The following is a 12875-nucleotide window of genomic DNA, read 5'->3' as shown; positions in this document are numbered from 1 at the left end:
CTCCCCCTAGACGGAAGCGAGCCTGAGGCTTACCGAGGGCTACACTATTACTAGACAGAATCTGCTTGGGAAGCTGAAAGGTCTAAAGGTAGGTAAGTCACCTGGACCAGATGGGTTACATCCCAGAAGTGTGAAGGAGGTAGCTGAAGAGATTGTGGAGGCAATAGTAATGATCCTTGAAGAATCTCTAGATTCTGGAATGGATCCGGAGGACCTGAAAATTACAAATATCACTCCACTCTTCATGAAGGGAGAGAGGCAGAAGAAAGGAAATTATCAGCCAGCTAGTCTTGACTTCAATGGTTCAGAAGATGCTGGAGTCCGTTATATGCAGGATGAGGTTTCAGGGTACTTGGAGGCACATGATAAAACAAGACAAAGTCAGCAATGTTTCCTTAAGGAAGCCTTGCCTGACAAATTGTTGGAATTCTTTGAAAAAGTATCAAGTACGATAGACAAAGGAGAGTCAGTGGATGTTGTTTACTTGGATTTTCAGAAGGCCTTTAACAAGGTGCCGCACATGAGGCTGCTGCTTAACAAGATTAAGAATCCCTGGTATTTTTGGCAGGAGGTGGAATGGTGGTGAAGGGGGCCTTTTCTGATTGGCTGCCAGTGACTAGTGGTGTTGGGACCATTTCTTTTCATGTTATAAGTCAATGATTTGGCTGACAGAATTGATGGCTCTATGGCTAAGTCTGCAGATAATATGAAGATAGGTGGAGGGGCAGGTAGTGTTGAGGAAACAGAGTTTGCAGATGAACTCAGAGGTGCAAAAAGACTTGGGAGCACTCAAGTAAAATTCCCTAATGGTTAACTTGCAGGTTGAGTCAGTGGTAAAGAAGGCAAATGCAATATTAGCATTCATTTCAAGAGAACTGGAATATAAAAGCGAGGATGTGATGCTGAGGCTTTATACGGTATTTCTCAAGAGTATGTTTCCTATAGTGGGGGAGAGGATGTTTCCTATAGCAGGGGAGTCTAGGAACAGAGGTTGCAGCCTCAGAACAGAGGGACCTCCATTTAGAACAGAGATGAAGAGGAAATTCTTTAGTCACAGACAGTTGTGGAGGTCAAGTCATTGGACATCTTTAAAGCAGAGGTTGATGCGCTCTTGATAGTCAGGGTGTCAAGGGTTATGGGAAGAAGGCAGGAGGATAGGGTTGAGAGGGATAATAAGTTAGCCATGATGGAATAGTGGAGCAGACTATGATGGAATAGTGGGTCATATGTCCTTAATTCTGCTTCAATGTCTTAAAATATCTCTTAAAACAAAACTAATGATCTTTACAAATAACTAGATAATTTTTGGAAAGGCCAAAAATCTAAAACTTGTTTAATTCGATGTTCAGTCCCAAAAGCTGCTTAATGCAGAGGTGCAAGTCGTGATGCTATGTATACAGTACCAGAACAATATAAAAGGCAAAGAGAGGTTATAGTAGGAGGAAAATGAAGAATTAAAGCAACAGGAGAAGACCCTATTGTGAGCACTGAATACAGGAAGTACAGGTGCATTGCTTCTTCACCTGGAAGGAGTGGCTGGGTCTGTGGATATTGAAAAGGGAAAAATTGAAGATTACTTGCTGCATTTCAAAGATTCACCATTAGCTAAGTGAAAACATTTCTTCTCATTTCTTCCCTGAATCTTTTTACATTTACACTTGGTTGTTAGTTGATGAGATCATCACTCATTTTTCTGTACACAAGAGCCCAGGTCCATTGTGTTTAATCGTCCTTCATGCAACAAAGTGCCATCCTATGAACCTTTATTGCAATTACATCATTCCCTGGAAAGGGAGACCAGACCTGTGCATAATATTCCAGAATGGTGAAAATCAAAATACTGGAGAAGTTGGAAATCTGAAATACAACCAAAAGTGTTGGAAACAGTGCATACTGGATGTGCAAAAGACAAAGAGTTAACATTCGAGGTCACAGACAACCAAGTGTGCATCCACCAGGACCCTGTTTAATTGTATCAAGACATCTCAAATTTTATGAGGTGGGGGGAATCCATATACAACTGTGTTTCAACAAAAATCATGAATGATTTTGCTGCATCTTAATCTGGTGTGTTCTGATCTGTTTATGAGACATTATTCCCAAGTCATCACTAAACTAAGATCAAACATTCTTTCCCATTGTTTCACTCCATGCCATAACTCTATTTTATGAATTATATCTAGAGCCCTTCAGCAACCAGCAGAAGTTACCTGAATGGTCAGACTTCATATGTTTGTTCAGAGCTGTTATACTGGCAAAAGATTTCTCACATGCAGAGCAAGTCAGAGTGGCAAACTTTGGAGAGCGGTGGTTTTGTGCTGCGAAGACATCCGGGTGGCGAGTTCGATTGTGATACCACAGTCCAGACAATTGCTAGATGAAAAATCATAGGAAGCACTTATTATATGTAAGCCAAAGATTAGCATGGGCATGCCATCTTAAATTCTGCACAATCAGCCGCTCTTCCAACTTCAATTTAAACAAAGCCCTGGTTTTAATTCTAACTGTCTTGTTTCTTTATCCCAAGTATTTCAATTACATGAACTTCTGAAAACCGGCTATTTTGTACGGATATTATATAACCATATAACAATTATTTTATTATTTACTGCACTTCCAGTCTGCTTGTTCACCTTCCACTGAGAGCAAATGAGAGCTGACGCAAAGCACATCTGTGTTACCTCAGCTGCAAGACCTTCCTTCATTTTCGAAGCACACAAGTCATCAGTAGTCATGGAAACAGGAAGACCAAAATGGAAACTAATTTGATTTTTGCCCTTTCATCAAAGCAAACCACCAATCAAATAATAATGAACAATTCAATGTAAAAACCATAACTGATGCCTTGCTAACTCAAATAGCTTAAGTTTTATTAAAAAATAAATTATAAGATTATCAAGCATTCATTTTCACACATTATATTTCTTCAAAATTATGCTTTTAAAGAACTGACAGATCAGATCTCCAATTGTACATTTTGGTTTTATATACAGTGGCATGCAAAAGTTTGGGCACCCCGGTCAAAATTTCTATTACTGTGAATAGCTAAGCGAGTCAAAGATGACCTGCTTTCTAAAAGGTATAAAGTTAAAGATGACACTTTTCAGTAATATTTTAAGCAAGGTTACTTTTTTATTTCTATCTTTTAAAGTTTCAAAATAACAAAAAGGGCCCGAAGCAAAAGTTTGGGCACCCTGCATGGTCAGTACTTAGTAACACCCACTTTTGGCAAGTATCACAGCTTGTAAACACTTTCTATAGCCAGCTAAGAGTCTTTCAATTCTTGTTTGGGGGATTTTCACCCATTCTTCCTTGCAAAAGGCTTCTAGTTCTGTGAGATTCTTGGGCCGCCTTGCATGCACAGCTCTTCTGAGGTCCATCCACAGATTTTGGATGATGTTTAGGTTGGGGGACTGTGGGGGCCATGGCAAAACCTTCAGCTTGCACATCTTGAGGTAGTCCTTTGTGGATTTTGAGGTGTGTTTAGGATCATTATCCTGTTGTAGAAGCCATCCAGCTTCTGTACAGATGGTGTGATATTTGTTTCCAGAATTTCCTGGTATTTAATTGAATTCATTTTTCCCTCCACCAGTGAAATATTCCCCGTGCCACTGGCTGAAACTCAAGCCCAAAGCATGATCGATCCATTCACGTGCTTAACAGTTGGAGAGGTGTTCTTTTCATGAAATTTTGCACCCTTTTTTCTCCAAACATACCTTTGCTCATTGCAGCCAAAAAGTTCTATTTTAACTTCATCAATGTATCAGGCTTGTTTAGATGTTCCTTTGCAAACTTCTGATGCTGAATTTTGTGGTGAGGATGCAGGAAAGGTTTTCTTCTGATGACTCTGCCATGAAGGTCATATTTGTGCAGGTGTCACTGCACAGTAGAACAGTGCACCACCACTCCAGGGTCTGCTAAATCGTCCTGAAGGTCTTTTGCAGTCAAATGGGGGTATTGATTTGCCTTTTTAGCAATCCTATGAGTAATTCTCTCGGAAAGTTTTCTTGGTCTTCCAGACTTCAACTTGACTTGCTCCGTTCCTGTTAACTGCCATTTCTTTATTACATTATGAACTGAGGAAAAGGCTACCTGAAAACGCTTTGCTATCTTCTTATAGCCTTCTCCTGGTTTGTGGACATTTTAATTTTCAGACTGCTAAGCAGCTGCTTAGAGGAGCCCATGGCTGCTGATTGTTGGGACAAGGTTTGAGGAGTCAGGGTATTTATAAAGCTTTGAAATTTACAACACCCGGCCTTTCCTAATGATGACTGAACAAGCTATAGCCCTAACAAGCTAATTAAGGTCTGAGACTTTGGTAAAAGTTATCTGAGAGCCCAAATCTCTTGGGGTGCCCAAACTTTGCATGGTGTTCCTTTCCTTCCCCCCCCCCCACTTTACGACAGCTATTTTAATATCTTAATCTGAGGGCAATTGATGAACGCAATTTGGACTAAGTAAGAGAAACAGGAACAAAGCAATTTTATATTGTCAAACATAACCCAATTCATTTTAAATATATATTATCTATAGTAACTTCACAGCCACTGTTGTAAAACAATATACAAGTACATTAGTTTGAAACACAGCTCAATGTCTGGTTTTGAGAACTTGCATCCAACACTCTTACCTGATAAGCCTTGTCACAAATTTCACAGTTATATGGTTTTCCACCTACATGTGTGACCATGTGTCTTTCCAGAAGCGATGGTGCACTAAAATTCTTGCCACAAACATCGCAGGGATTGTACTCAGGAGGATGGATTTTCTGGATGTGGTTCTTGTGGTCTTCTAGAGATGGAAAACTCATCCGGCATTTTTGACAGTCATATGGGTCTTCAATATCTGCAGAGATAAGTAAATATACCTCAGCTGCAGAAGTTAGCTGTCCACATGAAGAAAGTAGCACCTTCTCATTTTAGAAATAACCTGCACACTCTGTGTTAAAGAAGTTGCTTAAAAGACACTAAGTTGAAGAGACAGCATCTCAATTTGACATTATTGTAGATTAATAGTTGAACAGTTAAATCAGTCTTACAGCATAGTTTTTAGCTCTTCTGCAAGTTGCTTCAACATTATTGATTTTACTTGTCAGCGTACAATCTCCATGTAATTACAATAATAAAGCACACATTTTTAAAAGGAAAGCCTTGCTTTGCTGATGGATTCACACAAAATCCGTAAAATACATAATACTCAAAACGACTGAAACAAGAGATCATCTGTCTAATCTGATATAGATGTTTCCAATAGCAATAATGCAAATCTGAAGGAAGACTGGGGAAAAATACATTGTGCTTCTACCCTTTTAATGTCATGCTTCATCAGACAATTTCCACATACTTAGTATTTCATCAAAAGCATGTGCTTACTCATAAGCTGTCTCTATTCTATCACCATGACCTCCAGAAATGAATTCTGTAAAGTTTTTTTTTAAAAAAGCAAAATTGAAACAGATCTTTATGACTGTCTACTTTTGGCCATGACTACTGAGGCACCACTTGAAACCAAATCTGTATTTATTTCATCACCAGATAGACTTTACACAGGGGTTTCCTAAGGTGAAAGAATAATGAAGCGTTAATGCTGGACTGTTAAAACAACTGAATTTTTCCTAATTTCCTGAATTTCAAATCCAGATGGGAAAAGTAGTCAAAGTCAAAAATTAGGTAATCAACTGTCACCTTTTAAATTGATGATGTACAGCTCACTTAGTGGCATCACTGGATGACAGAGAAGATGTAACTAACTCTAATTCACTTTCACTTCTTACTTGTCTTATTTATTGTCAGATGGACAAAAACATTCTGCAATGAAACAGACTAAAGCCACCACTGTCCACAGTTCTCAGCAGCTAATATCTTCATGGTTATCAACAGATCTGAGCCTAGAGACATCTAGTCAGAGCCTTACAGTTTATATAAAATGACTTGAACAAACCAAAAGACTGACTGGTAAGTTTACTAATAATGCAAAGATAGGTAAAGAAATAAGTGCCGAAGGCTACAAAGAGATAGAGATAGGTTATGCAAGTAGATAGGGATCTGGCAAATGGAGTATAATGCAGAGAAAAGTGAAATTGTACACTTAGTCAGAAACAAACATTTAAAGGGGAAATGAAGAGCGTCCTGGGAATCCTACCGAGGAAGACTTATGCGAGTGCAGTAAGTAATTAGGAAAGCTAAAAAAAGTTACCATTTATTAAAAAGGGGCAATTGAATGCAAACTGAAGAGTTGAAGAAGCCACATCTCTTAAGTATATTAAAAAATTATCTAAAGATTGTAATGTAGCAGTATTTTTACAAATCAAATATTGTTTAGTGAAGAACGGATGAACAGCTTAGACATATCTGCAATATTTCAGAGTAGAAGCCGATTTGATTGAAATATATATTGCCCTGAGAAATCTTGACAGGGTGGAAATACAGAGAGAATTTAGAACCAGAGGTCACTGTTGAAAAATAAGGGTTCACTCATTTAAGTTTGTGATGATGCTATTTTTTTTAACTCTAAAATAATTGAGTTTTTGAAGCTCTCAAATATCTGCAGAAGCTATGCCTTTAAATATTTTTACAGCAAGAAGTTGAAAGCTACTTGATAAATAAGAGGTGAAAGTTTACCATACAGAGACAGGAATGCAAAATTAAGATTACAATCACACCGTCTCAATAAATGGTGCAGCAGGATTCAGGGCTTGAGCAGTCTGCTCTCCTGCTATTACAGATTGACTACTTCTGTAATAAAGCCTTTCCTGCTTTTGAAAGCCCCAGCCACATCATACAGCAGAGAAATGGGCTCTCCATCCAATTTGCCTGTATATATTATCATGAAATTACTATTCAAATGCTTGCTTGGTTAGCCTCAGCTTACATCCTCTTAATCCCTGACTTTGTTTTCAGTATCTTAACTCTCAGTTAGGTCCCATTCACCTTTATTGAATTGAATTGACTTTATTTCTTATATCTTTCACATACATGAGTAAAAATCTTCATGTTACATCTCCACCTAAATGTGCAATGAGCCATCATAGTAATTTATAATAATAGAAATACACTCAAATCAGTGTGAGTTAATCAGTCTGATGGCCTTGTGGAAGAAGCTGTCCCGGAGCCCGTTGGTCCTGGCTTTTATGCTGCGGTACCGTTTCCCAGATGGTAGCAGCTAGAATAGATTGTGGTTGGGGTAACTCGGGTCCCCAATGATCTTCAGGCCCTTTTCTCACACCTTTCTTTGTAAATGTCCTGAATCATGGGGAGTTCACAACTATACATGCACTGGGCTGTCTGCATCACTCTATGTAGAATCCTGCCATTGGGGGAGGTACAGATCCCATGCCAGGCAGTGTTGCAGCCAGTCAGGATGCACTCAGTTGTGCCCCTGTAGAAAGTTCTTAGGATTTGGGGGCCCATACCAAACTTCCTCAACCGTCTGAGGTAACAGAGGCACTGTTGTGCCTTTTTCACCACACAGCTGGTGTGTACAGACCACGTGAAGTCCTCGATAATGTGGATGCTGAGGAACCTGAAGCTATTTACCCTCTCAACCCCAGATCCATTGAAGTCAATAGGGTTAGTCTGTCACCATTCCTACTGTAATCCACAACCAGCTCCTTTGTTTTAGCGACATTGAGGGAAAGCTTGTTTTCTTGACACCACTGTGTCAGAGTGATGACTTCTTCCCTGTAGGCTACTTCGTTATTATTTGAGATTAGGCCAATCAATGTAGTGTCATCGGCAAATTTAATTAGCAGATTAAAGCTGTGGGTGGTGACACAGTCATGGGTATACGGGGAGTAAAGGAGGGGCTTAAGACACAGCCCTGAGGGGCTCCTGTGTGAGAGTAAGAGGGCAGGAGGTGAGGGAGCCCACTCTTATCACCTGCCGGCAATCTGACAGGAAGTCCAGGATCCAGCTGCACAAGGCAGGGTCAAGGACGAGGGCTCTTGAGTTTCTTGTCAGGCCTGGATGAATACCTTTACCTTGTGCTTTCTAATATACATTGACTCCCTCTCCAGAAATACACTGACTTTACCATCCTGTTATTATATTCAAAATTTATTCTTGTTCTTGGCCTTTCTGACTTTTGTAACCTCTTACAACCTTCCAAGATTATTATACCAAGTGTTTATCACTCCAGTCTTTTCACATATCCAAGTACTAAACTCTACTATCCCTTCTCAACAATTCTTTCCTCTCTTCCTCTTTAAAATGTACAGACATACTTTTGTGCATCAGTCCAAACATCCAGATAGCATATTTCCCCTCAGCACCAGATTCTGCAGCCCCAGCACTTTTCAACTCATCCAGTCCTTCATTTTTTAAGTTTGTAACAAATTTAGTCAATTGCTGCCAGCAAATAACGATACATTGCTTGATTAACCCCTTCAATCAAGTTTCTTTCTGTCTGATAATATCTTGTAGATTTTGAGAAATCCAATGTCATTTTGATTTATTGTTAAATTGCTTAACACTGCAGATGAGAAATCAGAAAGCGAATCAATGTGCATTAGTCTTCAAACACTAGTTAATGTAGAATACGTCTTGAAAGTTTTGTCCTTGTTACATTGATACTCACTGTGAAAGGAGCGCAGGTGCATTGACAACCCGTTGGCCTGGCTGAACCCTTTGCCGCATTCCCGGCAGACATATGGCTTGTCTCCAGTATGTGTCCGTACATGGCGTGTCAATTCAATTGACTGTGCAAACACTGCATCACAGTACTGACATGCGTACATTTTTCCTATTGAAACACAGGAATCCATGAGATTTAATGCTAAATAACGATAAAAAAACTCCAAGTACACTTGTTCCTGCCATTATGTTAGCCTAGTGCTTTCTCAATATTAAGCTGGGGACAACTTTTATTACATTCAAAAGAAGATGATGAGAGAAACCACAAGATTTGGGTGATTTGTCAAAGCAGCCATTATCAGTTGCGTCGATGCCCATCTTGTGCCAGCAAGGATGAACATCTGGGCCTACACCCCAGCCCTGAGAGACCACCTCACTCATTCTAGACGTCCAAAGCAGACTTTTTACAAGAAGACCTGTGTCGTTGTGTGAGTGAGGTCAACGGACAGAAGAAATGGTAGATATGAAGCTGTCACTTTATTTGACAAAATATCACAAATAAGCTGACAGACACGCTTTTGGAGCAAAGGTCTGCTTGACCCAGCACCACACATTTTAAGTGCTAAAGGAAAATCCAAAACAACTTAAACAAATCCATATTTACAATGCTTCCTTTGAACCACTTGTAACAGCTTCAAATGCCTGGATCTTCCAACCATCACACCCAAAATAAGTGTTAATTACTATTGGGAACCAGGAAATAGGACGTAGATTGGAGTTGTGTATAAGCGGGCAATTAGTTAAGTGCCTGTTTCTTGGTCTGCCTAGTCTGCATTTTACTGTTCTGAACTGCATTTTAAATTTAATTTTCAATGAATATTCAAATCTGAAGGCTAGTGGCCAAAGTCAGTTAACATTAAATGTTACATGCGCTAACCCCAAAATTTGTTTTAAAAACCTGCCATGATTCATTGCTGCAGGAGTGCTAGCAGAGTTCCTGGCATAGCAACAGAGATACAGTCATTCAGGATGACATCATCAGAAATGCATTCCATATTTGATGCTACAATGTAATGACCTCTTTCTGTTGATTCCATTTGCACACTCATTCCATGGAAGGCATCCAAAGAACTAGTCAAGGGAAGAGTGTCCTCTTCTGAAGGTCTCCATCCCTTTTCAGTTCTGTTGATTTTGTGTACTTGGATTTTCAGATGGCCTTTGACAAGGTGCTACACATAACGCTGCTTACAAGCTACGAGCCATGTTATTACAGGAAGAATTCTAACATGTATAAAGCAATGGCTGATTGGCAGGAGAAAGAGTGGAAATAAAGGGAGCCTTTTCTGGGTGGATGACAGTGACTAGTGGTGTTCCACAGAGGTCTGTGGTGGGACCAGTCTTTCTGTGTTATATGTCAATGATTTGGATGATGGAATTGATGACTGTGTTACAAAGTTTGCAGACAATACAAAGGTAGGTGGAGGGACAGTAATTTTGAGGAAGTAGAGAAGGACTTAGATTAAGAGAATGGGAAAAGAAGTGGCAGATGAAATACAGTGTTGGGCAGTGTGTGGTCATGCACTTTGGTATAAGAAATGAAAGGGTTGACTATTTCCTAAGTGTAGAGAAATTTCAAAAAACTGAGGCCAAAAGGACTTTGGAGTCCTTGTGCAGGTTTCCTGAAAAGCTAATTCACAGGTTTTGTTCATTGTAAGGATAGCAAATGTGATGCTAGCATTCATTTTAAGAGGACTAGGATATAAAAACAAGGATGTAATGTTAAGACTTTATAAAGGACTGGTGAGACATCACTTGGAGTATTGCGAGCAGTTTTAGCCTGTTTATGTGCTGAAACTGGAGAGAGTTCATAGGAGGTTCACAAAAATAATTCCAGGATTGAATGGCTTAATATATGAAGAGCGTTTAATGGCTCTGGGCCTGCATTCACTAGAATTCCTAAGAATGAGGGGTGACCACATTGAAACCTATCGAATGGTTAAAGGCCTTGATAGAGCCTGTGTAGAGAGGAATAGAGGGGTGCCCTTTTAGGATGGAGATGAGGAGGAATTTCTTTAGCCAGAGAGTGGTGAATCTGTGGAATTCTTTGCCACACATAGCTGTGTAGGCCAAGGTTGATCGGGCATGAAGGGATACAGGGAGAAGGCAGAAGATTGGGGCTGGGAGGAAAATTGGATCAGCCATGATAAAATAGTGTGGCAGACTCGATGGGCCAAATGGCCTAATCTATTCCCATACCTTATGGTCTTTTAATACCATGGGATATACGCTGCAACTTTAAGATCCATCTTGTCATGTCATACATCCTCTTATGTATTAATCTAAAAGGTTAATGACAGCCTTTCCTCTTTAGGGACATTTGGATGACTTGTCTTCTACCAAATATTTTCACTAATCCCTCCCATTGTTCATTAAGACTTGGTTGCATTGATCACTGCATTTAGCCTGTCAAAATCAGTTTTCCTATCAACCACTCAGAAACCAGTAAGAATTTTGAGTCTTGATCCAGAATAAGATCCTGTATACTTTACTCCAAAATGGCACAGAAACCCTTTAAGTAAAGGGTTAGAGACAAGTTCTGTCAATCTCATACCTTCTGAATGTTTTTTCTTCATGTGATAGGCCAAAGCTGCAGCCTGCATAAATGTCATATCACAATGTTTGCAGAAGAATGGCTTCTCTCCAGTGTGGAGTCTCATGTGATTCTTCAGTGTGGAATTTGCTGCAAATTTTGCCCCACAGTCATTACAAGAGAAAGGCTTCTCATCGAAGTGATCAGAGCGCTTATGATATTGCATTCCTGTAGAAGATAATGAAACATGAAAAACAAAGCTTAAAATATTTAATATATGAGATAAAGCAAGCTGGGGGCAATCATAAACGAGAGAGAATCTGCAGATGCTGGAAATGCAAGCAACACACACAAAATGCGGGAGGAACTCAGCAGGCCGACCAGCATCTATGAAAAAAAAGCACAGTCGACATTTTGGGCCGAGACCCTTTGACAATAGACAATAGGTGCAGAAGTAGACCATTCGGCCCCTCGAGTCCGCACCGCCATTCTGAGATCATGGCTGATCATTCACTATCAATACCCAGTCCCTGCCTTGTCCCCATATCCCTTGATTCCCCTATCCATCAGATATCTATCCAGCTCCTTCTTGAAAGCATCCAGAGAATTGGCCTCCACCGTCTTCCGAGGCAGTGCATTCCACACCTCCACAACTCTCTGGGAGAAGTAGTTCTTCCTCAACTCTGTTTTAAATAATTGACCTCTTATTCTCAATCCATGTCCTCCTGGTACTGGACTCGCCCAACATCTGGCACATATTTCCTGCCTCAATCCTATCAAATCCTTTAATTATCTTAAACGTTTCAATCAGATCCCCTCTCAATCTCCTCAATTCCAGTGTGTACATGCCCAATCTCTCTGCGTAAGACAGCCCTGCCATCCCAGGAATCAACCTAGTGAATCTACGCTGCACTTCCTCAATCGCCAGAATGTCCTTCCTTAAACCTGGAGACCAAAACTGTACACAATATTCCAGGCGTGGTCTCACCAGGGCCCTGTACAAATACAAAAGGACATCCTTGCTCTTGTACTCAATTCCCCTTGTAATAAAGGCCAACATTCCATTTGCCCTCTTCATTGCCTGTTGCACTTGCTCATTCACCTTCATTAACTGATGAACTAGGACTCCTAGGTCTCTTTGCATTTCTCCCTTACCTAACTCTTTGCATTTCTCCCTTACCTACTCTAACTCTACGTTCAGACAATACTATGCCCTCTTGTTCCTGCTTCCAAAGTGGATAACTTCACATTTATTCACATTGAATGACATCTGCCAAGTATCTGCCCACTCACCCAGCCTATCCAAGTCTCCCTGTATTCTCCTAACGTCCTCTTCGCATGTCACACTGCCACCCAGTTTAGTATCATCAGCAAACTTGATGATATAGTTTTCAATGCCCTCATCTAAATCGTTGACATAAATCGTAAAGAGCTGTGGTCCCAATACAGAGCCCTGTGGTACCCCACTAGTCACCTCCAGCCAGTCCGAGAAACACCCATTCACTGCTACCCTTTGCTTTCTATCTGCCAACCAGTTTTCTATCCATGTTGAAACACTTTCTTTCTTTTTCAATCTTTTTATTGAATTTCATATATAAAAAAAACATATCGTAATATTGAATAGGTTATGAGTACATTAGACTTAAAGTTGAATTAGTAATAAAATAACAATATCTTATTAAAATATCAGCAAAAAAATAGTACATTAATCAATC

General features: G+C 39.9%; 1 protein-coding gene across 5 annotated transcripts in view; it reads right to left on the bottom strand.

Moving 5' to 3' along the window:
* zbtb40 (zinc finger and BTB domain containing 40) overlaps positions 1–12875 on the bottom strand; it is a 129830-nt gene that overhangs the window by 27950 nt on the left and 89005 nt on the right. For all 5 annotated transcript variants that reach the window (XM_059951699.1, XM_059951698.1, XM_059951700.1 and 2 more), the window contains exons 12-15: positions 11182–11388; positions 8575–8739; positions 4631–4845; positions 2211–2373 (exon numbers count right to left, since the gene is read on the bottom strand). In XM_059951699.1, coding sequence (XP_059807682.1) covers positions 2211–2373; positions 4631–4845; positions 8575–8739; positions 11182–11388 — 750 coding nt within the window. The remainder of the gene's footprint in view (positions 1–2210; positions 2374–4630; positions 4846–8574; positions 8740–11181; positions 11389–12875) is intronic.

Source organism: Hypanus sabinus, chromosome 27 (assembly GCF_030144855.1).
Source record: "Hypanus sabinus isolate sHypSab1 chromosome 27, sHypSab1.hap1, whole genome shotgun sequence".
Classification (NCBI taxonomy): domain Eukaryota; kingdom Metazoa; phylum Chordata; class Chondrichthyes; order Myliobatiformes; family Dasyatidae; genus Hypanus; species Hypanus sabinus.
Note: the sequence above shows the minus strand (reverse complement) of the source record. Positions and strands in the feature narration are given on the sequence as shown.